The sequence below is a fragment of the Corella eumyota genome, chromosome 4 (assembly GCF_963082875.1).
Source record: "Corella eumyota chromosome 4, kaCorEumy4.1, whole genome shotgun sequence".
Classification (NCBI taxonomy): Eukaryota; Metazoa; Chordata; class Ascidiacea; order Phlebobranchia; family Corellidae; genus Corella; species Corella eumyota.
Window position 1 is genome coordinate 13,367,417 of NC_137493.1, and position 27,815 is coordinate 13,395,231.

General features: G+C 33.1%; 5 protein-coding genes across 6 annotated transcripts; 2 read left to right on the forward strand and 3 right to left on the reverse strand.

Annotated features, from left to right (window-relative positions):
* Positions 1 to 9,267: 9,267 nt before the first annotated feature.
* Positions 9,268 to 11,692, reverse strand: LOC145751086 (polypyrimidine tract-binding protein 3-like). The gene has a single exon (XM_082567166.1). The coding sequence runs from the start codon at positions 11,643 to 11,645 to the stop codon at positions 10,026 to 10,028; it is 1,620 nt and encodes a 539-aa protein (XP_082423292.1). The 5' UTR covers positions 11,646 to 11,692; the 3' UTR covers positions 9,268 to 10,025.
* A 793-nt stretch (positions 11,693 to 12,485) lies between these two features.
* On the forward strand, positions 12,486 to 15,194 carry LOC145751088 (uncharacterized). 2 transcript variants are annotated; one of them, XM_082567168.1, is made up of 4 exons: positions 12,486 to 12,661; positions 12,876 to 13,017; positions 13,427 to 13,580; positions 13,711 to 15,194. In XM_082567168.1, the coding sequence occupies exons 2-4, from the start codon at positions 12,910 to 12,912 to the stop codon at positions 14,967 to 14,969; spliced, it is 1,521 nt and encodes a 506-aa protein (XP_082423294.1). In that variant the 5' UTR covers positions 12,486 to 12,661; positions 12,876 to 12,909; the 3' UTR covers positions 14,970 to 15,194. The 2 variants fall into 2 exon arrangements, with proteins under 2 accessions (XP_082423294.1, XP_082423293.1); XM_082567167.1 differs by having other exon boundaries at positions 12,487 to 12,747.
* A 4,879-nt stretch (positions 15,195 to 20,073) lies between these two features.
* Positions 20,074 to 22,387, forward strand: LOC145749848 (uncharacterized). The gene is made up of 4 exons (XM_082565719.1): positions 20,074 to 20,172; positions 20,242 to 20,386; positions 20,582 to 20,735; positions 20,902 to 22,387. The coding sequence occupies exons 1-4, from the start codon at positions 20,093 to 20,095 to the stop codon at positions 22,059 to 22,061; spliced, it is 1,539 nt and encodes a 512-aa protein (XP_082421845.1). The 5' UTR covers positions 20,074 to 20,092; the 3' UTR covers positions 22,062 to 22,387.
* On the reverse strand, positions 21,703 to 23,965 carry LOC145749850 (E3 ubiquitin-protein ligase MSL2-like). Its single transcript, XM_082565721.1, has 4 exons — positions 23,650 to 23,965; positions 23,119 to 23,298; positions 22,567 to 22,639; positions 21,703 to 22,488 (listed from the first exon to the last, which is right to left on the reverse strand). The coding sequence occupies exons 1-4, from the start codon at positions 23,846 to 23,848 to the stop codon at positions 22,395 to 22,397; spliced, it is 546 nt and encodes a 181-aa protein (XP_082421847.1). The 5' UTR covers positions 23,849 to 23,965; the 3' UTR covers positions 21,703 to 22,394.
* Positions 23,840 to 27,398, reverse strand: LOC145749849 (small ribosomal subunit protein mS22-like). The gene is made up of 10 exons (XM_082565720.1): positions 27,215 to 27,398; positions 27,006 to 27,071; positions 26,726 to 26,830; positions 26,553 to 26,640; positions 26,307 to 26,433; positions 25,576 to 25,878; positions 24,939 to 25,078; positions 24,583 to 24,672; positions 24,132 to 24,243; positions 23,840 to 24,047 (listed from the first exon to the last, which is right to left on the reverse strand). The coding sequence occupies exons 1-10, from the start codon at positions 27,351 to 27,353 to the stop codon at positions 23,949 to 23,951; spliced, it is 1,269 nt and encodes a 422-aa protein (XP_082421846.1). The 5' UTR covers positions 27,354 to 27,398; the 3' UTR covers positions 23,840 to 23,948.
* Positions 27,399 to 27,815: the final 417 nt, after the last annotated feature.

The window sequence follows — 27,815 nt, forward strand, 5'->3', positions numbered from 1 at the left end:
GTAATGATTAATGTATATTATTTAAACTGGCTCAAAGTCATTAAATTTAAATAGAGTATTGGTTTTATATGAACTTTAGTCTACAGTTTCAAAAATCCGATATGTTACGACTTTTTATAAAACCCATTGCACAACAAACCTAATGTTATTGATCTCTATTAAATTTTATTGTTATCGGAGCACGCGACAATTTTTTGAATAAAATTTTTCCAAAACAATAACGGTGCCAACACGAGACTATACCCATGTCAAGTTTATTATTTTTACATCTGGTATTTAGTGGGGTTAACACGCATAATTTTCGGATCATGAGACGTAATTGCTGCCACGAACTTAGAGGCTAAATTTAGACGTTCGCTGCTGCTTTTAACAAGAAAAAAAGAAACCAAAAATTAAGCAAAATTTACGAAAAATTAAAATGATCGTTTTTTGAAGAAGAAAGATCAGTTACTTAAAATGTTATTTTATATTTTAAATATTACATAACAAAATTTGCCATAGCAACCAGCTTTAACTATCACTATAAACAAAAAAATAATCCTTTATTTTAGTGGTACATCAACAAAAATTTTCCAAAACGGAAATTTTATTTAAAAAAATTTTGCTTTTAAAATTATTTTAAATATTAAATAACAAAATCTGCTATAGCGACATCTTTTTATTGAATTAATAAACAGGCTTTGTACACGGTTTAATGTAAATATTACGCTATACGTGGGCGGTTTTACGGTTTCAAAAATGAGGTAATTTTCCTCGTAAAATTACGAGTCTGTTTGGACATAACTTGTTAACAATGACAGTGGGTGGATTTTGTAATTCTAATATTTATTTAGTTTCATTGGTTTCTGGTTTAAATAGATTTTAGACTATACAGTCAATAACACACCTGGTCGTAAAACTGTTAAAGAATTTTGTTTACAAATTTTGAAATAGCACTTCGTATAAACATTTAACGTTCAAGTGCGATTAGAGGTTCGAGTCCAATTGATTTTGGCCTTAAACCGCTGGCTTATAATATCATATGATCAGGATTTATTCGATTTATCGCGGTCTGTAACATAAGTACTTTTTCAAATTTATCTTGTCGTTCGAAATTGTTTTTACCCACGAGCGCTCGATTTTCCTTGGAGCAAACTTTACACAAACAATAGGGCTTTTTATAGAACGCTACATAATCCGTTGTGGATCTGTAGGCTTGGCTTAATCTTCTTAAAAGTAAATGCAAATGCCAAAAAAGCGGAACCATAAGGTTAAGCGCTACAGAAAGACGAAGCACGACAATTCGACTAGTATATTATATCTCCGTTTTAAAGTGGTTTATACCACGGGTCATGTAAATTGCGCCGGATCACGAGTAGTAATATACAACTAAATGCGCACGGACTAAGCCACGATTACAAGTGCAAAATTGCTTTTGAGAACGCAAAAAAGATACACAATTACTAGTTTGCAGAAATTTTGCAAAAATTATAGAAGGTCAGCTCAAAAAGGCAATCCGTATGACTCATTTTGTGCTTGAGTAGGCCTTTTGTTACACTGCCATATCCAAATAAAATACGACTTTTATCTTATAGTTATGTAACTTTTTGTTTAACGAAAAAATCACTCCTATATCAATTTTAAAAGGCGATGTCGCTTTTTAATGAACTAGCTCCAAATGACGTCAATTGGCCGGCTTTTTATGGGCTTTTTATCTAAACAAACAAGATCAATTTACGGCGCGCGAACGTCGTTAAAAGCCAAATAAACAATCGGTTAAGGCCAGCAACTAAACGAAAACCGTGCAATCACGATTCTGTGTGTTTTAGTCCGCCAATGAGGCAAATGTGGGGACGATTTGCGAGCTGTAAAGTTGAGCCAAAGTGTTCTATTGACGTCATTTACAAGATGGTTATCCAAATCGGTATGATTACAAGTAAACGGTGTTATAAAAAAGGATGACTTTTAACACACTATTTCACTCTCAGTGGTTTCTTATGCCAGGTTGACTTGAGTTGAATATAAATAACCGGGTTTTAAAAGTCACCACAGGCAAAACGGGCTCAAACAGGTGCTTATTTTCCAATTTTCTGCCAAAATGGGAAAAAAATTCGATAAAGACTTCGCTTTTTTCTGCAATTGGCCTGTTGCAGATGTGACAGGAAATTGTTAAAACGTTATTGGATTGCAACTTACACGTGCAAAAAATCCAAATGTGACAAATCGAGGATTAATCTTGCTTTTTTAAATGCCAAAAACCTGTTATAGGTCAATCCTTATATAAAAATATCGTTTTCAAGCACAATGATTAATGATAAACGGGCAGTGATATAACTCGCGTATTTTTAGGCCGATCGCCCAGCTGAAAATCGTGATTTAATAATCCATCACGCAATTACTGCAAACAATTAATAAATAACGTATAAATAATTAAGTTCTCTAATATCAATACAATTTGTATCTGCACATAGGTCTAAAGTCCGTTTCGAAATTGGTTCTAAATTGAAAACAACAATATTGTTATTTATAAATCGATTTTGTTTACCGAATAGTTGAACAAATGTTTAATGATGATTAAATAATCATTCTTTACCTATTCGGGGAACTAGGGTCAATCGCCGAACCCAATATTCAAACAAAAAGAAGGTAAACAAAGAAACTGCAACGTTTAAAGTCACATGACCGTTGCTATTTAATCACGTGATCATATTAAGTTATCAGAAATCGAAAAATCTGAATTGGCGCCGGCTCTGTATGTTTTTATTACACATTTTTGCCATTTTTTGTATATACCTTAATTTTTTGATAAATCCCGTAAACGCAGGGTCCTGAAATGTCAACGCAGGTAAATACATGCTTGCATATAACGAACAGGTGTGTACATAAACAATGCCATGTCGCGAAATGCCAACTTTTCATTGAGAAATGCCAAAACGAAATTTAATCTGGCTTTTTAATATCGATCACCGGATAAGTCAAACGGTTTATAAACTGATCCTGAAAACAGTAAAGATTAAACCGCGCGCAGTAGAAGGCTTCGGGCTACAAATGCGTAGAACAACAATTCCTGGAAACAAACAAAGGCCCTCTGGGCCAAAACTCGCGGACTTACTTATAGAATGGGCGGCGACCATATAACACTAAGTCGTTAAGTTTGTGCCGACGAATCAAAAACCAGCAAATGTGTTGACCCCTTTGTACAAGCCCAGGTTAAATATCTAGGTCAAATGCAAATGGTTATCAACTTATTATGTACGCTTGCTAAAAAATAAACGAAGTGTGTGTAAAATAGGCTTAGCCTGCTAAAAATAGGTTTGTTGGGTAATGTATATTTTGGGTCGTGATGCTTTTACGCTACTTTAAATATAAAATTGATAGTGTTTTTTTCAAATAAATACCAATATTACTTATTTAACACGTAAAAATTCGTATATTTTTAATATTTTAATTTTTATTATATTTATTTATCCTTGGTGTAGAAAGGCCGACTTTACGACCTAAACAAAGAGTAACATCAGTTACCCCGACCCAGTCTCGAGTTATTTTTTTTTATAAAAAATTACCACGAAATTTAGTTTTAATATAAGTTGTTATCTCAAAAGGTCATATCAAATAACTTTCGCTTGACCAAAATAGCAGCATCCAATCCCCTGTTCATTTATTAACTTACGATAGCTTTATAAGTATGTTGTCATAATAAACTGGATGGAATCGAAGGCGATATGAGAAAAGAAGATTATGGTACGACTAAGTTGGATCTGTGGGCTAGTATCCAAAGGCCATGACCTAACTGAAAACATTGCTGGCTGTATTTAAGCACGAAATACGCGCCGCGTTTTCTGCCAAGCCGCTGTGGTAAAAACAAATAGATTTAGCTATTATGATCAGGCGAAGATAGACGGCGCTTGTCAACAAACCTTTGCAGCATATCTTTGCTCGGCTATCTGGTAATTTGAACCGGCGCGTGAGTTTACGCGGATAGCCTGTAAATAGACCGTGCTCGGTTTAATAATAATCAAAAAAGAAACCTAAGCGATTCTCTTTTTTACCACGCAAAGTTAGTATTGCCCGTTCGGGTCGCCGTTTGACCTAAATTTCACGGTTTTGCAGAAAAAAAAATAGAGAAATTCGAGACCGGAGCAAAATAGAGAAGGATCTATTGTGCCAAACTTGAAAACTAATGAGCTAGATTTGCCGTGGGCCTATGTGTTTACCAACAAAGTAGTAGATCGCTTGTGCGCTACCACCGGATAACGACTATAGAGTTGCACGGGGAAGTCGTTTTCGACGTTAAAATTAATCAAGTTCTTGTTTATCGCTAAACCTGGTCGAAAACAAATCTTTTTTTGAAAAAACACCACACAAACAAGTAACAAAGCCGTCGCAAATCCCAACCGCCCATGAATCATGTCAATAAAAAGAAGACCAATTAGGGTAGCCTAACGACAGTAATAGGGTATAATTAGTAATAGGCTCCTGAAAAGTCAACAACAAGTGTATACCGTGAAGTTATCCATGGCTAATTTGTTTTTTAATGTTACGCGAGGCTTGAAAACTTGTTGGTTTCTTTTTCTCTTTGTTATTTATTCGATTTTCGCTGACTTGGCGAAAAAAATCGCTTTTTTAAAAGCGTTTGCGCCCGAACAAAGGTAAACAGCTGATTCGCTGGAGCGAAAACTTCGCCTAGAAAGTTTAGCGATAACCTAACAAAAAACACTGCAAAAAAATCGCAAATTTTAACGATTAAATCCCAAAAGGCTTAGTGGGGAATTGAACAAAAACAACTCCCAACAATAAAAAGCGATATTTTAATATAAAAGCTGTAAAGATTTGAGGATAATAGCCACATTTTTTTAGCCCAAATTTAATTTAAATCAATCTTTCAGCGCCTAAGGGCTAAATATAATTCGAATCCTATTTTTAGTAATTTAAAAACAGCATTCTTTTCGAGTACGCCATTATACTGACATTATAACTGGTAATTGACCTTAAATAAGCCAGGTTGAAATAACAATTAAATAAAACAACATTTGCTGATACAAGCCAAAAAGAAAATACTCAAACTGTTTTCATTGATTGGCACACGGCACAAGTTAAACAAATAATTATTAAACAGAATGATAAACAAGTTAAGCGCTGGGAAGTAGAGAAAGGCCATGGTGCTTTTTCTTTAATATTTATGGAACTGCAACGCTTCCCAGTGGAACAAATTAAATTATCTTCGTCCCCAAAGGACGTTGTGCACTCTGGAATAGACCACCGCAAATTTGCAAACGAAAATTCCGCATAGAACATAACGCGTAGGTGTCTGAAATTCGGCCTAATGACTGAGATACTGGTTAATTAATGACGAAATCCTTTGCATAGGGTAAAGAGAATTTGATTATTTGTGTGTTAACATATCGTTAATAGACGCTCGACCTTAGGTCGGTGCGCAGAAAACAGCTTGTATCGGTCGCTGCGGTGATAATTCGTGTTTCTCATTAGGCAAATGAAGAACTCCCGGTGGTTTGGTTTGATTAGATTCCAACTGTCAAGGCCGCCTGCCACTGGCGGATAAATAATTTAAAGCACAAGTCGGATCAATATTCAGCAGGGTTCCGAAAAACAATACGCGAAAACAAGACCGATCTAATAACCCGAGCGTTTATCGATTGCGCCTTTTTTTCGAAAACACCCGACCGAGATTCTGTTACGACTGTTTTCAATTCATTATCATAATATCGCACTATCGACTTTCCGGGACGAGCTATGACAAATTCGCGTTGATACAAGCCTAATGACGCAATTACAGCAATAGGATTCGTATTAATCCAATCGCACCTGGAGTGGACGGCCCAATTGAGACTATTACGTCACATAAGGAAGTTCTGATGCTTCCTTAATTGACCCACAATGGCTGAAACACAACATGGGAAAACATGTCGGGCCAAAAGTTGCTGAAATTTGGGAGAGCTAGCTTTCCAAATTGTTTTAAAATTGCTGTTGTAATTTGTTTTAAAGATTTAGCAAGGTTTGCCAAAAAAAAAACAACGACGTTAATCAGTTTGACTGTACTTGCGAAAAGGTTAATTATTACCAGTAAAAAAATTACGTAAAAATCACGCGTTGACCGCACACACGTATAGGGACTTTGTACTGCTATCATGTCATATTTCATGAAGATATTCGAAAAAGCAACACACCGAAATTCCAATTAAAAATATGTGGTTAACATGGACAAAAAAGAGTACCGAACCGATATTCGATACCGTTGAAACAAAGTCCAAGAAAGGAACTTCATTGTGCGTCGGCATATCACAAGTAGCTATGTGACGTAACACAAGGGTATTGTTTAAAGCCCACTTGAACAATGGTCAACATTACTGTATACTGGAGTCGAAGTGTGTTGTACATATATGTTGATTTTATGAATTATGTCACACAATTAATGTACGTCAATATATGACCACTGATAAAAACAACACAATTTCATGAAATGACTGACAACCCTAAGTCACGTGACTTTGTTTACCAGACCCGGACAAAGGCTTAGTAGATTTAAACAGAAAAAAACGATACGCTACTTGTTTAAGAAACTAACAAAGTGCTAACTTCGTTATTCCGGCCCGTTTCCACTCAGGCGTGGCAGTGACGTCAATGGGTTGTTAAACAACTGAAAAAAATATTGATTCGCGGGCCTTTTTCTTTTTATCAACCCGGGCCGAAATCAATAACCTGGGCTTTTATGATAGGATATTATACACTTGTTTATGGCGAATAGGCCCGCTGTACGACATAGGTTTCAACAAACGGCTGATAATGAATATAATCAGCTAAAAGTACAGTTTTAGAGCTAATATGACGTCACAAATCATACAAATTCAAACAAGGTAAAATTACATGGCTTTCTTGCACGCGAATGTCGTCCGATTTTATTAAAAACGATTATCCGAAGACGCATAGGCGGACTATAAATAGGGGCCAGCAAAGTACCACATACAGAAACAACAATAACACGAGTTTTTTCTCATTGCTGTATAGTCTTTGGTTTGTAACCGAAGCCTGGGTAACAAAGAGCCCGATTCGTTTGAGGCCTGGTCACGTGACTGTGAGAACTCGAGCAGAGCGACAGCAACAGGGATATGGGGTGACATGAACGCTATACGGGTTACTACTAGAGCAAGCAGCCTTTAACGTACTAGCGTAAATGGGTTTAACATAGGCCGAACATTAGGTACTAACCTACTAACGTCATATCCAGATTAGAAGGTCTTAAGCCCCTAACCAAAATTGCACAGAATAACACATTACACATGCCCAATTACGGTCCTCCCCGGCCCTCGCGACTTATTAATAACACCAAGTCACTGCTAAATGGGTTATTGTGACGTCATCAACGAGAGGCTAAGTGAATTGGAGATTGCCACTCGAAGCACTTGTTATTGTGAGGTGAGGAGTTTTGAAATGCACATTCGATTGCGAAAAACCCCGCGAATTACATTCGATGGATAATCGAGTGAGCCGCAATTTCACTGCCTGTCCCATTTAACCGAAAATAACGATGACAGATCGGGTTTTAATGTCCCAATAAATCTTGAGGCCGAAAGTAGAGCTTACTGATTTGCTGAATTAAGTTTTAGCAAAATGCAAATGCGTATTTGCAAATTTAGAGGACACTTTTTTCTTTACTTTAATTGTATTGCATTTTTAGAATAATAATATGTTTATTGGTCAATTTAAACTTAATTTTCTATTTGGGTTTGTCATAGATTAAGTACAAGTCCAAAAATAGAATGTTTTTATTAACTGTTTTTTTCTAAAGGAACTAATTTAAACCGCAATGTCTTAGCTTACATTAATGTTCGTGTTTTTGCCGACTAGGTATGTCGATTATACAGCACGTGGTACTTTAGGCAATAACAAACCCAGCTAAAGTCGCCGTTTTTAGGAAAAGGCGAGAACTGAGCCACACGGCCACGGCAAAAACATTTCCCGTCCGGAATCACGTGACTGCGACAGCCAATCGGATCGTAATCAACAGTTTTTGTGTTCTATTGGCAGCTAACGCGAGAGAGAGGTAAGGCTATGGACCGATTGTGATGTGGAATACGTCATAGACATAACCAGCTGGTTAGAGGAAACACGTTGATCACGTGACCAATGTGGCGTGATGGCTGCGTATAGAAAGCCAGAAAGCCGTAAAGCATGGCTCAAAATTTGTTGTTTAAAAAACCGCCTCCCGTTGGTAGGCAAAAATTCTAAATATCACGATTAGGTTATGCAAAAATCATGTAAACAGTATTAGCACACTGTTTCGTGTAGAACGTGACGTCAGGAATTGACACATACACGGTAAAATTCCACTACCATTCGGTTTTGTTTACCTTTGCTTGTTAAGGGTAGCATATAAAAAAGCAAAACATTACACACTACACAGTTCATAGAAATGTGGACAGCAAAAGTCATAAATAACTCAACATAAATTGGAGTATTTTTAGTAAAGCTGTCGCCAACGGGCATATTAATTAAGTGTAACTACAGTATGCAAATACCAAATTGCACACATATTTCAGCACGATAATATTTACATTCACGCAGAGGTGTAAGAACAAAATATAAAAATCTGTATTAAAATTTTAATAGCTATCATACCGCCATAAAAATACGGATCAATAACAAGTTATACGATCAAAATATTAGCCATTAAGTAACATTAAATCGACTGGGTCCGGGACTTAGTCGTCGGACTAATAAATATGCTTTAAAAAATGGAACATAAACAAAAACTCGTAATTAATGCCGAACTAAGCCACTAGAGGCCTATAAAATTTGTAAACATCAGCTCAGTGGCACCACCTTACGCATCATAAAAAATGTACGATTTATTTAAAGAAGACCTTGTGATATCAAAATACATTAATAAGTTAGATTTCAACAGCTGTAATTTAAACAACTATGGAGCAATCCATGCTTATCTCTTCTAGCAAAAATTATACAAAATGGCTAACTTAATAACTACACAATATTACTAGGTAACCTACAGTATCAACTATAAAATAATATCTTTAAACTGAGACCAAATAACAAAGTAACCTTAACTTATAATTAGGCCACTTAAATAGCACTGTTTAGAAATATGTGTCATGAATACAAAACTATTTTTATGAATGTTATAACAAAGTAAACTTACCTATTTTCATATAACACCCTTTGCTAATGCTTTTCAATAGATACAGACTTTGTTCTTCGACAATTTACCAGACTTGGCATACTTAAACAACTATTTAAAACTCGTAATAGTTAACATCTATATTCAAATAAAAATAAGGAACGTTTATAGTGACAAATCAACACTTTAAACACACAACGTTATACTTAGTTCAATGTCATGGGAACACCATGCAAAAATTACTTTGTTTATGATCTACAAGAATGCCAAACGAGGAGGCAGTTTTCGTTTGACTTTTACACAATAACATAACAGGAATGTTTGTTGACATTGGGAAATAAAAACTGGTTAACACCATAAACGAACGAAGAAAAAATCTGTTAGAAATGAAATGTACAAGCCAGGTTGCGTTGAAGTACGTTAGTTAGTGTAATTCGGTAAAGCTACAATTAGAATATGTACATTCAAAAATAGAAAAATTGGGAATGGGTTAAGCAGTACAATTAAAATTACATTGGTCCAAATTTTGTTGTACTAAAAATTAAAAATGTATGAGTAGTCACCAGGTACAAAAATAGCTACGAATTGGTGAACAAATAGCTAAACCTTAATAAAGCTAAAAAATGGCTTTGAACAAGTTTTATAAACTAATAGCTAAACTTTAAATGAGCAAAATCGCAGAAAGTACATTAATTAAAAGTAAAATTTCAAAATCTGTACACGCATGAAGCAAGGTTGAATAATTATTTTGACACTTTAAAACTAAAAATGGGTGGGTAGAACGGGATGACAACTAAAATACTGTTTTTACCACAGATTTTTTCTGCTCTATTTTTGTTCAAATTCACCAGCTGTTAAAATTTGTTTTTGAAAACATTAAAATAAGAGTTTGCACTCAAATGTGCCCCTTTGAGAATGAAACTCGAAGATGGCTGTTGTCTGACAGTTTAAAATTGTGCAACATGATAAGACACTTAACAGCCTCTTCGATAGATCCCAATTTGATCAATGCCATTCTTCTGTCTTTTTGAAAGAATTTAAATGCTTCGACTTCTGCATACTGGCTGAAGTTCTCCTTGATTTGCTCTTCGGTGACCTCCTGTGGAATGTTGCTCAAGTGGAGAACCTGAGAGGGCGGATAAATATTCTGGAAATTTTTAGAGCCGGGTTTCTTGAAGCGATGAAGTGGGGAATTCGAAAAATCCTTTGTGAGATTTGAGAGATCCTGACCTTCCTTTGGCATTTGTACTTGGTTGTGTCTGGACATCACAACTTGCAGACTATTTCCATACAACTTCACGCCATGCAGAAACTTCATAGCAACAAGAGCTTGCGAGTTATCAAACATTTGAATCAAGGCATTACTCTTCTTCTGAAACAGAATCTTCACTCTGATTACATCCCCGTAAACGCCAAAAAGCATGAACAGGACATGCGGAGTGACCTCATCCTCGTTAAGGTTAGAAACATGTAAAACGCTCGCGTTGTTGCCCTGGTGATGCATTTGTTGCTGATGATGATGTTGCTGCGGCATGTGGTTCATATTGCCTTGTTGTTGCTGTTGATTAACGGAACCAGCTCCGACGAGAGCAGCAATGTGTGCTGCAACAGCTGCATTTTTTAGCATGTTCGGCGAGTTAGAAGATGGTAGGTTCATTTGAGATTGCTGGATTGCAGCAGCAATACTTGCAGCGTGAGACTGGAAATTTAATGGAGAAGGATTTGGCAAAATAGACTGCTGTACAGGACCAGGAGTATTAAGAATAGAGTCACCAGACGGCAAATCATTACGCATGTAATCCCTACTTTTATCATTATTATACTTCACGTTTAACGCAGGGAGTTTACTGTATTCAATTCGGAGAGTGCAACAGCCATTGTAGATGTTCTGACCATCCAAGGATAGTTTTGCAGTCTGAGATTGGACAGCGTCACCCATTTGCAATAGAGCTTGAAACTGGTTGTTTTTGGTAAAGGTGATCGTTTTTAACACGATTCCAAACTTGGAAAAAATAGTATGCAAAACTTCAAGGGTGATTGGATACAGCATATTTTCAACCACAACTCGTAACACATGATTTGTACCACCTTCAGTCTGCTGCATTGCCTGGAGCACTGCTTGAGCTTTCATTTGGTTCGGAGAGCTATCTGTCTTTAACTCTTTATGGTTGGAGAACTGGATGTACATGAGCCTCTGGCGTATGGAAGGCGGATTCATACCACATTCAGTTACCATGTTTTGCGCAACCTTTTCGTTTTCCATTTCTAAAAAAGCTTGGTTTTTTCCTTTCAGCATTAAAATATTGGTTACTTTTCCATAATTTAACCCCACCTGAATGACTTCGTTTTCCGTTACGTCAGCTGGTAAACTTCTCAAATGCACGACTTTAGAAACAAAATTATTCGCAGGTCTGTCCGTTTTAATTTTTTTTGCACCGTTGTTTGTTGATCCACACACCAAGTTGATGTCTTCGTTGAGCCTTTTTGATCCACTGGACCCACTTAACATATCCATGACAATATCAAAAAGTTCATTAAAACAACTTTTTACTAGCTATAATTTATAAACTGTTTAAACAAAAAATAATATTTTTATGATAGTTTACACTAAGCAAGCTACGCTACATAAATAAGTGTTGATAAAGTTTTATAAAATAAACCATTTTAAAACACTTCGTTTTATATTTATTATTTAAACTGTGTTTTTGCAGGGAAATACTAGTAATTTTAAATATTTTTTATTAAACAAAAGTTCAAAACAATCAAATCTGGAAGTATCTGAGTATATTACAAAAGTCAGATAATTGTGTTTAAACTAGTAAAGTTTCTATTTTATTTAACAGACAGACAGGACCGAGGATAAATATAAACCTTACTGACAGAAAAAAAGCTAAGAACATGCCCACATTACTTTTTAAAATCGTTTTAAAGTCGTTATTTACATTTTTGGAAATATCTGCATGGTGCAACTTTAACACTGAGTTAGGTAATTGCAATTTAATTAAAATCGAAGTTAGACATTTAAGAAAATAATTTTACTGAAAGTTTGGATTATAAGTAATCCAAAATGTTTGGTAAGTCAAGTAAATTAACGTAAGAACGTTAAATATGAATATAAACAGTTTAAAGCAAAGCAGTCCAAACTTAAAATGCAGAAAAAACGTTTGTTCCTCAAAAGTAAAATGGCTTTAACCACGCGCCTTTTCCAGGTCACCAGATCCAAATCTCACGCAACGCTGATTATATCGGGGATTACCCATAAATTTTAATAATTAATTTTGAATTGTCCTCCATTTTATAGAGTAAAATTTCACAGTAATTAAAAAAAAATAATAAAAATTAATTATGACCACAAACATTTAATTTAAAAACTTTTCTAAAAATTTCTCTTAATGTTTTTAGATTTAGTAATTGATTGTGACCGTCATAATTCCTTATTTACATACAACGTAGGCAAAAGTCGTAGGTAAAGGTACGCTTGGATTGTTTGTTCGGCAAATTAGTTTGTATTTCTCCTATTTTTCAAAACAGGTAGATAAAACCAAATTTGTATTCATTAATACCCTAAAAAACACAAATCTTCAAGTACAACAATAAAAAATGAGTAGACCAAAATTGTAAGTAAATTATACTTCAACCGTTTACATAAATTAAAAAAAAATTAATTGATAGTCTGGGTGATTTTTCAACAACCCTTATCATTATGGTGATTTGCATTTATTCAATTTTTTGTTTAAAACAATAGAACTGATAATCAAGTAAAGGATCTAAAAAATAAAATGGAAGGCAAAAAAGGGTATGGTATGAAGTATAGAAAACCTCTTTTGGAAAGATTAAATCCTGAAGATGTAATTATTAGAATGCCAACTGTCTTTATTGGAGTAAAGGTAATATTTATTGGAATAAAGGTAATATTTAGGCTGATAGCGTGGTCAGGTGGTGTAGTAAGCCAGCAACGTGTTTTAGTGGTCAGAACACTTCCCCCACTATATGAGATCTTGGGTTCGATCCCCAGTGATTCTATGCTGTAGTGCCCTTAAATAAGCCGCTATAAACAGTACGAACTTCTGCTGAGCCAGCTCCTAGTCAGGAGCTCAATTATCAGGCAATTATAATCCATAATATTCCAAACTGCAACGGGCAACTCGAGACTTGGTCAGGGTAACTGTTGGTACTTTATGTTTAGATTGCACATTCAACTTTCCCACATCAAGAATAAAGATATATGAAAAAAAAATAGTTTTATCTGTATACTAACTAATCCTAGAGCAAGAAATACATAAGTTCACCTTTTAGCAAAGAATTATACAAATGCAACGAAACAATGGTCCCCAAAGTGCAGTTCCAACTTTTATAAGTGAGGCAACAATATACACCGGTTGGGCAGATGATTTTCTACAGGCCTTGGTAGATATTGGACAAGCTGACCTTGCCAACTTTCTTCACCCAGGTTATTGTTTATAAAAGTCTCACTGTTTAAATGCATAGTTTATATTCTTAAAAACATATGTACAGCATATTTCACCTTTTTTATCAGAATTTATCTAATTGACTTTAAAAACAACTTAATAATTATTCAGGTTATGCCCCACAAATTCTGGCATCTGATCCTCCTATACCCGATCTTGATGATAGTCCTCCATCCTATGAATTTGCTGCTGATATTAATCCTGGAGCTGAGGATCAAATTAAAAAAGAAGGAAAGTATAGCCCACCCTCCAGTTCTGCTAGTAACAAAATATTAAATATTCCTCCATCATCAAAGTCCCTGAAAAATATAACCACCCCTCGTTCATCACATGCAAATCAAATGTCTCCTACAAAAAATTTTATTACTTCCACCAATACACTAATTCCTGATTCATTGGAACCTCCAAAAAATGATGTTTTTGTAGTACAAGCTGATTCGATTTCATCACTATCTGCTGAATATTCGAACGCTGATCATTTGGATGAACGCATTCGACAAGCCTCGCAAGCTCAACTTAATAGGATTGAAGCTGCTTCGCAAGCCAGTACTCTAAGTGAAAATACCAACTTACCACCAAATTACTCTTCTGATCCCACCCATCAGGAATCAGCAACCAAATCTTGGTACAAAAGAAGCGATACTTCTCTACAAAAGGACGATTCTGTTTCTTATTTTCAAACACAATATCCAAGCCAATGTTCAACACAGGAAGAAACAAAAATAGCCAGCACAACAAACAGTGATGTTAAAATTTCTAAAACAGATTTTCAATTCGATCTATCAACTTCAGGCGAGAGTTCTGATTTGCAAAAATTAAAAGCAAAGTTGGAAAATAAAATTGAACTTAGCTCTGAAGACCGATTTTCAGAAAATAGTAATAGAGATAAGGATGCTTCTAGTATGGTTGACAACAATAATCAAAGTGACACTGAAACAAAATCTGATGTAACATCTTGTGACAATCTTAACTCAAAGGAAGACCCAAACCTGGAAACTTCAAATGAAGTAGAAATTAAGAAAAATTCTGAGGATCCGATGAATAATAATGAAATCAAACCAAATGATGCTAATAATGGAGATGAAACGGATTTGATAACTATAACAAACGATAACCAGGCGTCTACAAGCAATGTAAGTTTGTCAAATAATTCAAACACACCTGAAAATAAAGCTGTGCTAGCAACAAACAGCGATTTGCAACCAGAAAATGATAACCCTGAAGAAGACTTAAATAATGAGTCAACAGCCGAAGAGGAGGTAGTTTTAGATCAAAATGAGCCTCCACAAGATCAAATTCCAAATAATGAAAATGTAAGACGAAGGTGGCCCTGGGAATATATTGACGACTTTTTAACATCCTTATTTTAACTTTTTAACATATTTTTTAACAAAAATAATGTAAATAATAAAATCTAGTAATTTTAATTAGATAGTGATTGTAGTTTTAATTGTGTTGTTAAAATTCTTCAGATTTTACTGTAGTATTTTAGATGTATTATTGCCAATGTGTATTATTGTTAATGTAATTAATCAGTTGATTCCGAAAGTTCAAAATTTCATTTATGCAAGTATTGATTTACTAACTATCTATTAGTGGACTAATTTTTTGTATTTTCCAAATTTTAAATACTTGCAATTTAATGCAATGCAATTGAAATAAATTTGATTTGTTGCTTTAATAAAATATAAATTGCAGTTAGAAAACAGTGACAAAACTAAATCCCCAAAAACAAAAGATAAATATTGTGTAAGGGTTAGTGTAGACAACTCGAATCAATTCCTATTACATAATAGCAAAAAGAAGTTGAAACACACAGCAGCGTGGTGTGGTCAGAGGTTCGGGGTTTGATTTCCACTTTTCTTATGCTTTATCCCCCTTCAATAAGGCTTTATAAACTTCTGTTAAGCCAATACTTAATCAGCAACTTTTTGCGTGATAATTATATCTATAACATCCCAAACTCCCAAAAGCAACTCGATACTGGGTCAGGGTAACGGATGTTACTAATGTTAAGGCCCTAAAGTCCATTTCTCAACATCAAAAATAAATAAATATAAAAAAAATATATAGCTATATAAAAAGGTGTAAAAACTAACCTTTTATTTAGTTTAGAGGTACTTTTTTCAGATCATAAGATTAAAGCTGATCAAATTGGGGATTACCCATTTATTTTAATAATTAACTTGTCTTTGTTTGCCCATCATTACACTGAATAACAGAATAATTTTAGCATTTAAACATAACTATTAATACTTCATTGACTAATCAATAAAAAATGCATGTGTGTTAAGGATACATTTTTTATTATTTGAAAGAAAATGAGTAAGCCCAGATTGTAAGTAACTCTATTATTTACTTATCTAATTAAAAACATATTTTTAAATAATATATTTTATTTTGGAAGTCTACATCATAAAGCCACAGAGTTTTAGAGTTATTTTAAGTAAAAGAACAAGGGTTTAAAATGACAGGAATTTACTTAAAAACTTTGTTACCTTAACTTACATTTATAAAGTTGTTTTTTCATATTTTAGAACTTGGGATAAGGTAGAGGATCTGAAAAATAAAATCGAAGGGTTAAAAGGATATGGTATGAAATATAGAGGGCGTCTTCTTAATGAGCTAAATCCAGCATATGTAATAAATCGAATGCCGACAGTTTATCCCGGTTTTAGGGTATGCTTGGTTTTGCCTAATTATTTTAGTTAAAACCCATTTAAAAGGTTTGGAATCTTGACAGGTTTTATGGTTGGAAATAATATTTATAGGGGTCAACTTTTCTACGTAATGGCATTAGGTTCAATCCCCCGGCAATTTTTTATTTTTTTTTATTTTTATGCTTTAAATACTTTACAAACTTTGCTTATATTTGTTTAGCAATAAGTTAATTTTTTTCTTAGGAAGAAGTGATATACAAACAAGATCACAGTGGTCCACAAAGCGCAGTTGAAATGCTTCTTCGCAGAGTAACTGTGTACAGTGGATGGGCTGACCAATTTTTGCAGGCCTTGGTAGATATTGGACAAGCAGAACTTGCTAACTTTCTTTCTCCAGGTAATTAAAACACTTCTTAGTGATATATATATAATATAAAATTCACAAGATGTAAATTAACTATAAAACTAGGGCACACCAGTCATGACATCTGGTCCTAGGTTAACAATTTTAAGCTAAAAATTAAGAAAAATAAACTAAAAATACAAACACTTGTTTTCATAACTGTTTACAGTTAGCAAACACATTCTTTTGCCAAATCAAAAATAACCGAATATTTTGAAATTATATTAATTTATTTATAGTTAACAAGATTTTAAAAACTTTTACAAATAAAATAAATGTTCAGGTTTTTCTTTGCAACCACATTTAATTGATCCTTCAATGCCAGTTGTTACAGAAGACCCACCATCATACTTTGTTGATCAACAACGACAAAAAAACAAGTATAAACCATCCTCCATTTCTGATGACCAATCAGATCCACTATCCTTAGGTAACCAAAGTCCAACAGCCTTGAATCTGCAATATGAAAAACAGACATCTACTACTACTTTTAATTCACCTCCACTAACTCCAGGTTCGTCAACTCTGGAGGTAACAGATAGCCCACCACCATATGTTGTTGATCAACAACTACAAGAAAATAAGTTAAGCCCCCCTCCAGGTTTTGTTAGCCGACCAGTTTCACAAGCCCCAAAAAACTTCAAACCAAAAACAGACACTCCAACAACCTCGAACCCAAAATTTAAAATACCTACATCAACTACTACTAGTAGTACTAATACATACACTTCTGGTTTATCCGACAGACAGACATCTACAGAACCAGCAAAAGTTGATGAACCGGTAGTACAAGAGGAATTTATTTCATTACAACTTATGGAGTTTTCGGTTGCAGATCCATTAGATAATTGCATTCGCCAACCCCATCATGTTACATCTAACATGAATGAACTTCCCCAAGAAGCCAATAATATTAATAACTCTGATCCTGCAAAACACAAAATGGTTGAAAAGAGTCATAGTCTTCTACAGGCCGACAATACTGTGTCTAACTTTCAAACAGTGTCGATAGAAAGTTTTTCGACTCAAGCAGAAATAGAAATCGCCAGCATAACTAACAGTGATCTTAAATTTTCTGAAAAGTCTTCATCTGCTATATCGAATTTAAATGAAGAATATCACGACAGAAAATTAAATAAGTCAGAACCCAAATGGAATGAAAGCAGTTCGAGTGAGAATAATGACCTAAAAACTTTGACTAATAAACCAGATGATGGTTTAACAGATGATGGTAGTAGTGAAATAAATGATGTCAGCATCGAAGGATCACCTAATTCAAACAGTCTTACCAATCAAAATCGAAGACCAACTCGCCGAGGACCTTTGTCTATAAATACTTGGAGCTGGCAAAAATCAGTACGATACACTCGTAACAAATCATACGATTTAAAGAAAAAATATCTAAAACCAAGTCAAAAACCAAAGACAAAAAACCTGAGTAATCCTCCACAAGATTAAATGGCAAAAGTTTTATTTTTATATCTCTCCATCCAGGTGTGGGAAGGTTGACTGCACGACCTTAACATAGAGTAACATCAGTTACTCCCACCCATTATCGAGTTGCCTTTAGCAGTTTGGGATATTAGAGATTATAATTGCTCAATAATTATAAGCTGCTGAATAAGTGCTAGCTCAGCAGGAGTTTATAACATATAAAGCCTTACTCAAGAGCAGCATGAGCAGTTGGGGTTAAACCCATAACCTTGTGTAGTGTAGTAAGTGTTCTTGCCAGCTGATGGTTTTACTTATAATGGTGGTATAATAATTAAATGATGGGTGGCACTTCATTAATTTTTTTAAATATTAAAATATTTTAAAAAGTAATGTAGTAGTTATGCTTAATTATACAGCACAGTTTTACTATTGTCGTTTTATTATAGTTTTATAATGCAAATTAGTTCTGACTGTTGTATGTGTAAGGGGTATAGTTCTGCCTAATTTCCAACCACTACATTCTATTAATTAAACTAAAAATACAATGTTAAAAGCTTATACTTAATTTATATGTACAATAATGAACTAACTATACATATAATACTTTTATTTTTAATTTCTCTATTCCTTTACACTCCAGAAGAAACGCTGATTAAAAATGCGAGAAACGTTTTCGTTGTAAAACACGTGTTTAAGCAAAGTCTAGCTGGAAAAGAAAACAAAAATAAACCGCATAAAATGAATTAAACTTCAAAGTATTACGGACTAATTGAAGCAAAAACTAATAAACACTAAAAGCCTAAAAGCTACACACAAAAATATACAAGCAAAGTAGTGCAATGTTAAAAGTCGGAACTATTAAGAATATATTGTTTTTTTCGTATCAACAAACACCACAATCTAGATGAACCTGAATTTTACCTACATCGGAATGCCTCCTGATCTCGAAGTCCTAACGAAATAAAAAATGTTCTTGTGTGGTTTTTACACGTTAAAGTTTTAGGCATTTGGTGGCCTAAGTATTAATAAAATTAATACAGTTTGTGCGGACGTTAAAATTTGCAGCCTAATATTTCTGTGTGTATGAGATGTAAAGCTGCCTGTAAGGAGGGCGTTTAACTTTAACTTTTATTATGAAACCCTTCGGTCGTAAAAAGCTGACGTACTTTTATTTAAGCCTACATATTTTAAAACAAAATAAAAAAGAAAAATAACTTTTTAATACTATAATAACCCTAGGTCCCCTCTTTTCACAACCGAATAGGATATTTGACCTAATCATTTCTCCGGAAAAGGATTTACCCAATCCAACCTTCTCCGCTGTGTTAACGTGCATCTTAAATAAAATTAAATCGTTACAGATAAAGTTTTGGTGTTGCATACTTAAATAAATGTTATTTTTACGAGGTCCAGGGTATATCTATATATAATATTAGGCAAAAGTGATTATATAAAGATCGGGGTATTTGTATTATGGTATACAAATTGTATACCGCTCGGATGTTTAAATAAAAATTACAGTAAACGTAGCCATTCAACAAATAATAACATTGAACAATAAAGTCAAACATTAGGCAAAGCAACAACATTTTTGGATTACATGCTAAGAGGTGGGTGCTGGGCAACAAAGTATATATATATAAACAATATATACTTTGCCCAGCACCCACCTCTTAGCTTTTATATATATACTTTGTTTATATATATTTATACATATGTTTATATATATTTTTTGGTGCTGGGTACCCTTCCTTTTCAAATCAGAACCCATTTATGGCGAAACGCTAAATATTGGGGATTACCCATTTTAATATTAGGTTTTCATTGTCTTTTAAGTTCCTTTATGCTAAATAATTTATTATTATATTTTATATATAACCAGGTACTAGTTTATGTAGGTGATATAATATTTTTTGTTATATAAATATTTATTTATATTGACTACGTGTTTTTTATTACATACAACGTAGGTATTAATCAGAAAAAAAAACTACGTATGCAAATATTATCTTACTCATCACTACCTGCTGACCTGAAACTTCTAATACAGCGATACGAAATGAATAGGCCAAAATTGTAAGTTTTTTAATATATACGTTATTTTTTATTAAAACATGTTTAAGCAATTCGTTTATTAATTTTTAGACGCGATGATGAAGTTCAGGATTTAAGATATAAAATTGAAGGGAATTTTAGGTATGGCATGAAATATAAAAAACGCCTTTTGAATGAATTGGATCCCACTGTGCTAATTAATCGAATTCCAGCTGTTGGTTTTACTGGTGATATAGTATGTCAAGTTTCACTTTAGTTCTTTTGCACAAGCACTTACAAAATACAGGTTTTTAAATAGAGTATGGCCAACACAATTTCCCTATATTTGAGCTGGTAAAATTAAGGCAGTTTAATTAAAATTATAAATACTTAGTTGTCCTTGCTGGTTTAATAATAATGTGTGTTGTTTCACGAAGTGATTTTTTTGTAGGAAAAAGTTGAACGATCGCAAATCAACAATGGAGCCTGTTCAACTGTACCACTTTTCCTAAGGGTAATAGTCAAATACAAAGGTTGGGCAGATGATTTTTTACAGGCATTGGTGAATGTTGATAAAGCTGAACTTGCAAATTTTCTTCACCCAGGTAGGTAATTAAAAATTATATGTAAAAGTGTATATTTTTAAAACCCTGAAGTAATTAGAAATAAGCCGAGGACCCTGAATGTAATGAGTTAATAGGACCATAAAGTTACTTGATATCTCTTATCTGTGAATAAAAAGCCATTAAAGCCAACTTAATAAATATTTAGATTATGCTTCAGAACCTCAGGCAGCAGCACCACCGAAACCTGATTATAATGATAGTCCTTCTCCCTGTTCCCAAATAAATCCTGGAATAGACGATCAAATAACAGAAGAAAGAAAGTGTAGCTCACATTCGCGTTCTGCAAAAAATAAATTTATTACCCCTTTGGCACTACAGCCATTTTTTCCTCTAGTACCTCAGGCAGCAGCTCCTCTCGAACCTTATTATAATGATAGCCCACCTCCATATTACCAAAGTATTCCTGGAATGGAAGATCAAATTACAGAAGAAAGAAAGTATAGCTCACATTCAAGTTCTGCTACAAATGAAGTTATAACCCCTTCGGTACTACATCCCTTTGCCAATACACTAGATCAAGGTCAATTGCAACCACAACAAAATAATGTTTCAGTAGTAAAAGGTGATTCAAATCCATCACAATCTGCAGAGTACTCGTCTGTGGACAATTTAGATAAACGCATCCAACATGAATTGCCACCCCAACCAAATAGATTTAAAGTTGAAGTCGGCACTGTAGCCAATCCATTGAGTGAGTCACAATTCATTTTTGACAAGCCATCCAAAGATACCACTACTGAAGGTAAAAGTTTTCCACAGTGGGATGATACTGGTATATCTTTTCACACAGCATCGATTCTCCAAGAGGACTCAAGGGTAGAATCAAATTTTTCAACCCAAGAAGAATCAAGGGTGGCAAGCATAACTGAAAGTGATCTTAAATTTTCTGATAGTTATCCATCATTGGCTTCAACCTCAAGTGAAAGTTCTGAATCGCTAAATGCACAATCTGAAAGTGAAAATAAATTGAAAATAAAATCAATTAACAAAACCAGTGAAAATATAGAAATGGATATTGATGGTTCAGATAAAGCTGAAGACAAGAAATTAAATAAGACAGAAACTAAAATTAATGAGGACAAATTAAAGGAAAATAATGACCTAAAAACTTTGAATACTAGGCCGAATGATAGTTTAACAGATGTTGATATAAGTGATATAAATAAGACTATCAAAAATGATCAAAATTCAGGGTCTTCTAGCCAGCTCGAATTAAGTTCAAACATCCCAAATAAGGAAGATGTTAGCTGGTGGCAAAAGCCTTTTAAATATATTGACAAAGTTTTATCGTCCAATGTTACTTAACTTGTTACTTATAACTGTGTAGGAGTTTTGCTTAAATGTTTATTTTATTTTTTACTTTTGTGATATTATGTTTTTATAGTCAATAGTTGTGTATAGTAGTTTTTACGGTAGTAGTTTCTTAGGACAAAATTGTTTCAAAATTGTTTATATATATCATAATTTTTATGCAATGATTAATTTCTTTTTTTATATATTACCCTTTTTTAATTCTTCTTTTTTATGAATTTTAGAACTAGCAATTTAGTGCAGTGCATTTAAAAATTGATTTATTGCTTTAATAAAATACGATTGTATGTACAAAAAAACTAGGTATTTTCTTGAAGGCCTAGAAAGTTAAGGTTGTTTAAGAGTGGGTTTAGATAATTTTATACCATCTTCTATTACTTGAAGGGCAGATATGGATAAGAGACTGTTGGAAATTGTTGACCTTAAATTTAAATATGACAAAAGTTAGTATTTACAACATTTTAAACAAATGGTACAGTGTGAATATAAACTAAATCACTTTCTGCTCTTCTTCTTTTTCTTCAGGGGAGAGAGGTGTTCTAATTTGCTTGTTTTATCTTGATTGGCACTGACTATCATACAAAAAGAGCATTTTTTCGTACAGTTATGAAGTATAGGTAAACTTCAATATTCTAAATTTTGGTGACCATGTCATAATATACTATAAAATCTTTGTATAAACATTATTACTTTTGGCATGTTTTAAATCATTAAATTATTTATTATTTACTTTTATCAATGTGCGAAACCCCCCCCAAAAAAAAATACAAGTAGTGGTCAAAACATTTGGCTTTACTACATGAGGTCCTAGGTTTGATTTCCACTGCTTTTATGCTGTAGCACCAATGAGTAAGGTGCTATAAACAGAATAAACTCCTGCTAAGCCAACACTTAATCAGCAGCTTATTATTATCAGGAAATTATATTCAATAATATCTCAAACTGCCTATGGCAAATTGTGAGTGGATCGGAGTAACAAATGTTACTCTATATTTAGGTCATGAAGTTGACCTTTCCACATCGAGGATAAATAAATGCAAAAAAATTGTACCTTTTAACTGTTCATTATTTTTAATGTGTGCGTATAAGGGAGAATGAAAAACAAGCAAACATATTTGGCCAAAACATGCGACAAGGATTTCTAAGCGTTCGTTTGCTTCAAAAGCAGTTGAGTCTTTGCACCAACTACATTGTGGACGCAGAATCATTTTTCCACCTTTACATTTAGCACCTAAAATAACTTATTTTGTAAATATTGACGAAAGTGTGTTAAAGGACTTATTTTTCTACGGTGTATGTATGTACACACAGTTTGCTTAACTGCATTAGGTCCAGGATTGAATTTTAACTGAAATTAATTTCACTTGCCTATTGGCACTATTGGTACTGTATTACCATGGCTCAAAACCAATTTATATCCGAAACTGCCAATGGCAACTTAAGACTAAGTCAGGGTACCAAAAGCTACTCCATTAGGCTGTGTAGCCAGCCTTCTTACTTCAAAGACAAATAAGTAAAAATACTTAAAATTTGGTAAAAGTTAGATTTTTTAAATCTAGAATAATAAATAACTTTAACTTACAGATGAAATGTTGGCAGTGGGAGTTTGTGGACGACATTGGATTGACAACAACATTTGCACAAACACAACAAGTTAGAGATTGCCGTAACCACGGCAACAGTTTAAATAAATCTTCGTAGGTCGATAAATTTTCAGGGTCGCTTGTTAAAAAAGTTTGACAAACTTGCAAATACAAATTTGTGCAGTTTTCAGTATCCATTATTTTTTTATTAATTTTAAAATTTCCTAAACCTATACAAAAAAGGTACACATAAACGGTTTAAAAAAAATTAAAAAACAAGTAAGCAACAATAATATTTTTAAGAAATTTCTTCATTTTTCTGTGATGTTGAATGCAAGAAAAGTTCTAAGCAGTTTTTGAGTTCCTTTTTATTTTTAGCGTCATTCGAAATATATCCCTATAAAGAAAAATTAAAAATTAAACAGCTGTGCAATCAACTAAAAAACAAATTTTTGGATTTTGAAAATAATTTGCAAAGTACCTGAATAACTTGCTTGTCACTTAATGAATCAGAAATATTTTCAATTTTTGCTGTTTTACATTTTGGATGAAGCAGACAATATAATTTTACCAAGCTAGCAGCATCCGACAGCCTTTAAAATATAAAAAAAATGATCAAAGGCTTTTATATATATTTATTAACCCTTAATTTCAAAAGGTCAACTTCACGACTTAAACATAGAGTCCCATTAGTTACCCTACCCAGTCCTTAATTGCTTTTAGCAGTTTGGAATTTTATAGATTATATTTGCCCAAATATTAAGCTGCTGATTAAGTTCTGGCTTATCAGGAGTTTATACAGTTTATAACCTTTTACTCAAAGAATGCTACAGTATGAGAGCAGTGGGGATTGAACTCAGGACCTAATGTAGTGAATCTAAGTGTTCTGATCACATAACGTTGCTGATTAAATAAATAAAAGAGATACGTACAAAGATTTATTGATCATTTCTTTTAACATGCCATCAATATTTTTGGTTTGGGTCAAGTAGAATGCCATGCCACCAAAGAATCTAGTAGATCTAAAAAATGAAAAACCATACTAAATTTAAGTATTAACATTACAAAAAAATACATTTATAACAACAACAACATGAGGCCTTGGGTTCAAGTAGAGCCTGGGTAACTTAACTTACCCTAGGCTTGGACTGTGCAGTACAATTGTTTATGTTTAAAAAAAATAAAAATTTGAATTTAAAAAGAGAAAGAAAACTTCTTTTTAAATAAAAATAAATCTAAATCAGAATTAAATTTCATTATTTTTTAATAAACAAAGCAAATAAATTACCTGAAAATGTCAAAAAGTTCCTTCTCATTGATGTGATCATAAACTTGTTGACACAAGTCAATAAACTCAGCAGAATCGGGTTCAAATTGAATCAAAATATTTTCCATAACATTTATGTGGAGATGATTTTCCAATGCATTCTGAAACCAGTAATAGTTAAAAAGTTAACATTTTCACTAACTTTACATTTCGTAAAGTAGAAATAAAGATGACAAGTGTTTTTAGTTAATTATTTATTTCTACTTTTATTTATCTTCGATGTGAAAAGGTCGACTTCACGACCTAAACATAGAGTAACATCAGTTACCCCAAACCAGTCTTGAGTTGCCTTTGACTGTTTGGGATATTTTTGATTAAAATTGCCCAATTACAATTAAGCTGCTAATTAAATGTTGGCTCAGCAGGAGTTTATACCATTTATAGCGCTTCACGTCTGCAGCATAAAGGCAGTACAGATTAAACCCAGGACCTAACGAGGTGAAAACAAGTGTTCTGACTACACTGCTGGTAATTCTAATACTGTAACTTTAAGTTTTAAAGAAGATATACCTTAGACTGTTTTCGGTCTAGTACAACTTGTTTTTAAACCATAAAAAATTAATAAAACACAAAAAATAATTCATTTTACTATGTTTACCTCTATGTTTTTAAAAATAGTTGGAGTAATAATCTTTCTTCCTTCTTTCGGAAAATAAATTTGCATAATTCTTTCTCTTTCCTCCCAGAATGCCTTTCTTAAAACACCAGTGGGTTCTCGTACAACAACAAAACGTTCTCTTTCCTTTTTATCCTCACTTATGTCCATAAACACAATGTTGTGGTCTTCGTACCCGTTTAATTCAGTGTCATTAGCAAGAATCTCGTCAATATTTTTACGTTTTTTCATAACTGGAGGCATCTCAAGTATATTGTCAGCTTCTTGCATCGATTTGGAATATTCCTTTAGAAAACAATTTTTACATATTAAATTTTTTTAATTTTCCTTTTTTTGTCAAATAAAATAAAATTCTAGACATAGGAAGATTATGGATATACCAAAACATATAACATTCATTAGTAATGTTTTTACTGCTATTAAATATTTTTTTTTCGTATATCTTTATTTGATTAATCCTTTTTAGTACTTGGACTTAACTCAAATCACTTGTACTTTTTTGAAAAAAATCGAGTTTTTGAAAAAAAAATGGGAATGTAAAGTATAGGAAAGAATTACTGGGGCCACAAAGTGCCAAAGAGAATTCTAGTTCTGCAAAGCAAAACAGAAAAACAGCAAGAACCTTAGAGTACATGAGTTCATTCAACAACAACGCAAAATACAAGTGATCTATAAATTTTAACAATTAAATTTCAATTTTTAAGGTAACTCACCGCTTCAAGTTGTTCTGAGGTAAGGTATCTGACTGCAGGCATAATTCCTAAATCACCAAGTTTTCTTGTAAACACTTTTTCTGTTGATTTTCCAGTAATTTTAAGCAATATTTCTTGTACTTCCGGTCTAAAACAAAAAAAAAATTTAAAACCAAGATATTTTTAAATATTTGTATAACTTCAACATTCAAAAAAAGGTTTTATACTATTTAATATTTAACACAATTATTGTTAAAAAATATAAACCTTGCAAATTGTTCGTCAATATTTGTTTCATGAATTTGTGAAGGTCTATCCGATTCCACTACATTGCCTAACATCTTATCTTTAAAACCTATAAAAAATTCTGATATATTTAACACTATTTTTTATCAATAATACAAAAATTTAAAAATAATTTTACCACAAAAATAATTTACCCTCAACATGATACTTCTTTGGTTGATCAGTTGTTATAAGATGAGGAAGGTCATACAAAACCCGAGTTCCTTCATCAAGAATCTTATCCTCAAATTCACCCTGACCTACATATTTTAATAACGTTACTGGTAATAAACAAAACATTGATTTAATATATATATATTAATAAATCAAAACAATAGCATAGGCCTATTAAGTAAAATACTGTTATTAAATTCTTTCTTTTAAAAAAAGTTTTTACAAAAATATTCATTAAAATAAAAAAGTTTTGCTACGTACAGCTTTTGATTACTTTTTCTCGAATAGCTGCAAGCTTTTTTTCTTCCCAACTGTCCCCAAAACAATCTAAACAAAAATGTCCTTTTAATAAAAAAAACACACTTTCATAAATTTAGATACCAATAACTTTGTTTAACATAAAAAAAACTACAAGTTATAATAACAACATTGTTAAGTTATGAGTTTGAGCTTATAATTTTAACACTTACGTTCCTTGGCAAAGTTTTTAGTTGACTCAGGTCCAGAATAAACTGACCGGAAAAGTTGGACTGAAGTAGATGATTTAAAATTATAAAATGTATGCAATTTGTTATAATACCTTGACAATAATTTGCAAGAATTTGACATAACTGCAATAAGTGTTACACTAGCAATTAATTAACTTTATGCACAGTATCTGTTGATGTAACAATAAAATATGTTGGTAATGTTACTTTCTTTAAACGAATTAGAAATAAAAATATGACCAAATAACCCATAATGTCACAAAAATGGAGAGATAGTGGTTAAAACATTTGGCTTTACAACATACCAAGATAAGATCATTGGCCAGTCTAAAAAAGAGGGCAGTTTTTGACTAGATCTCGTGCATGCAAGCGTCAAAATTGGCGTGACCGCGCGTGCACGCGTAATAAAAATTTTTGGTCTACGCGTGCACGCGTATTAAAAATTTTCGGTTTACGCGTGCACGCGTATTAATTTTTTTCGGTCTACGCGTGCACGCATGATTTATATTAGCTTGTTCAACTTTAATTTTGCATTTACTTTTAAAGCCAGGCGTGCAAAACGCCATTTTCAGGGGTGCATTTT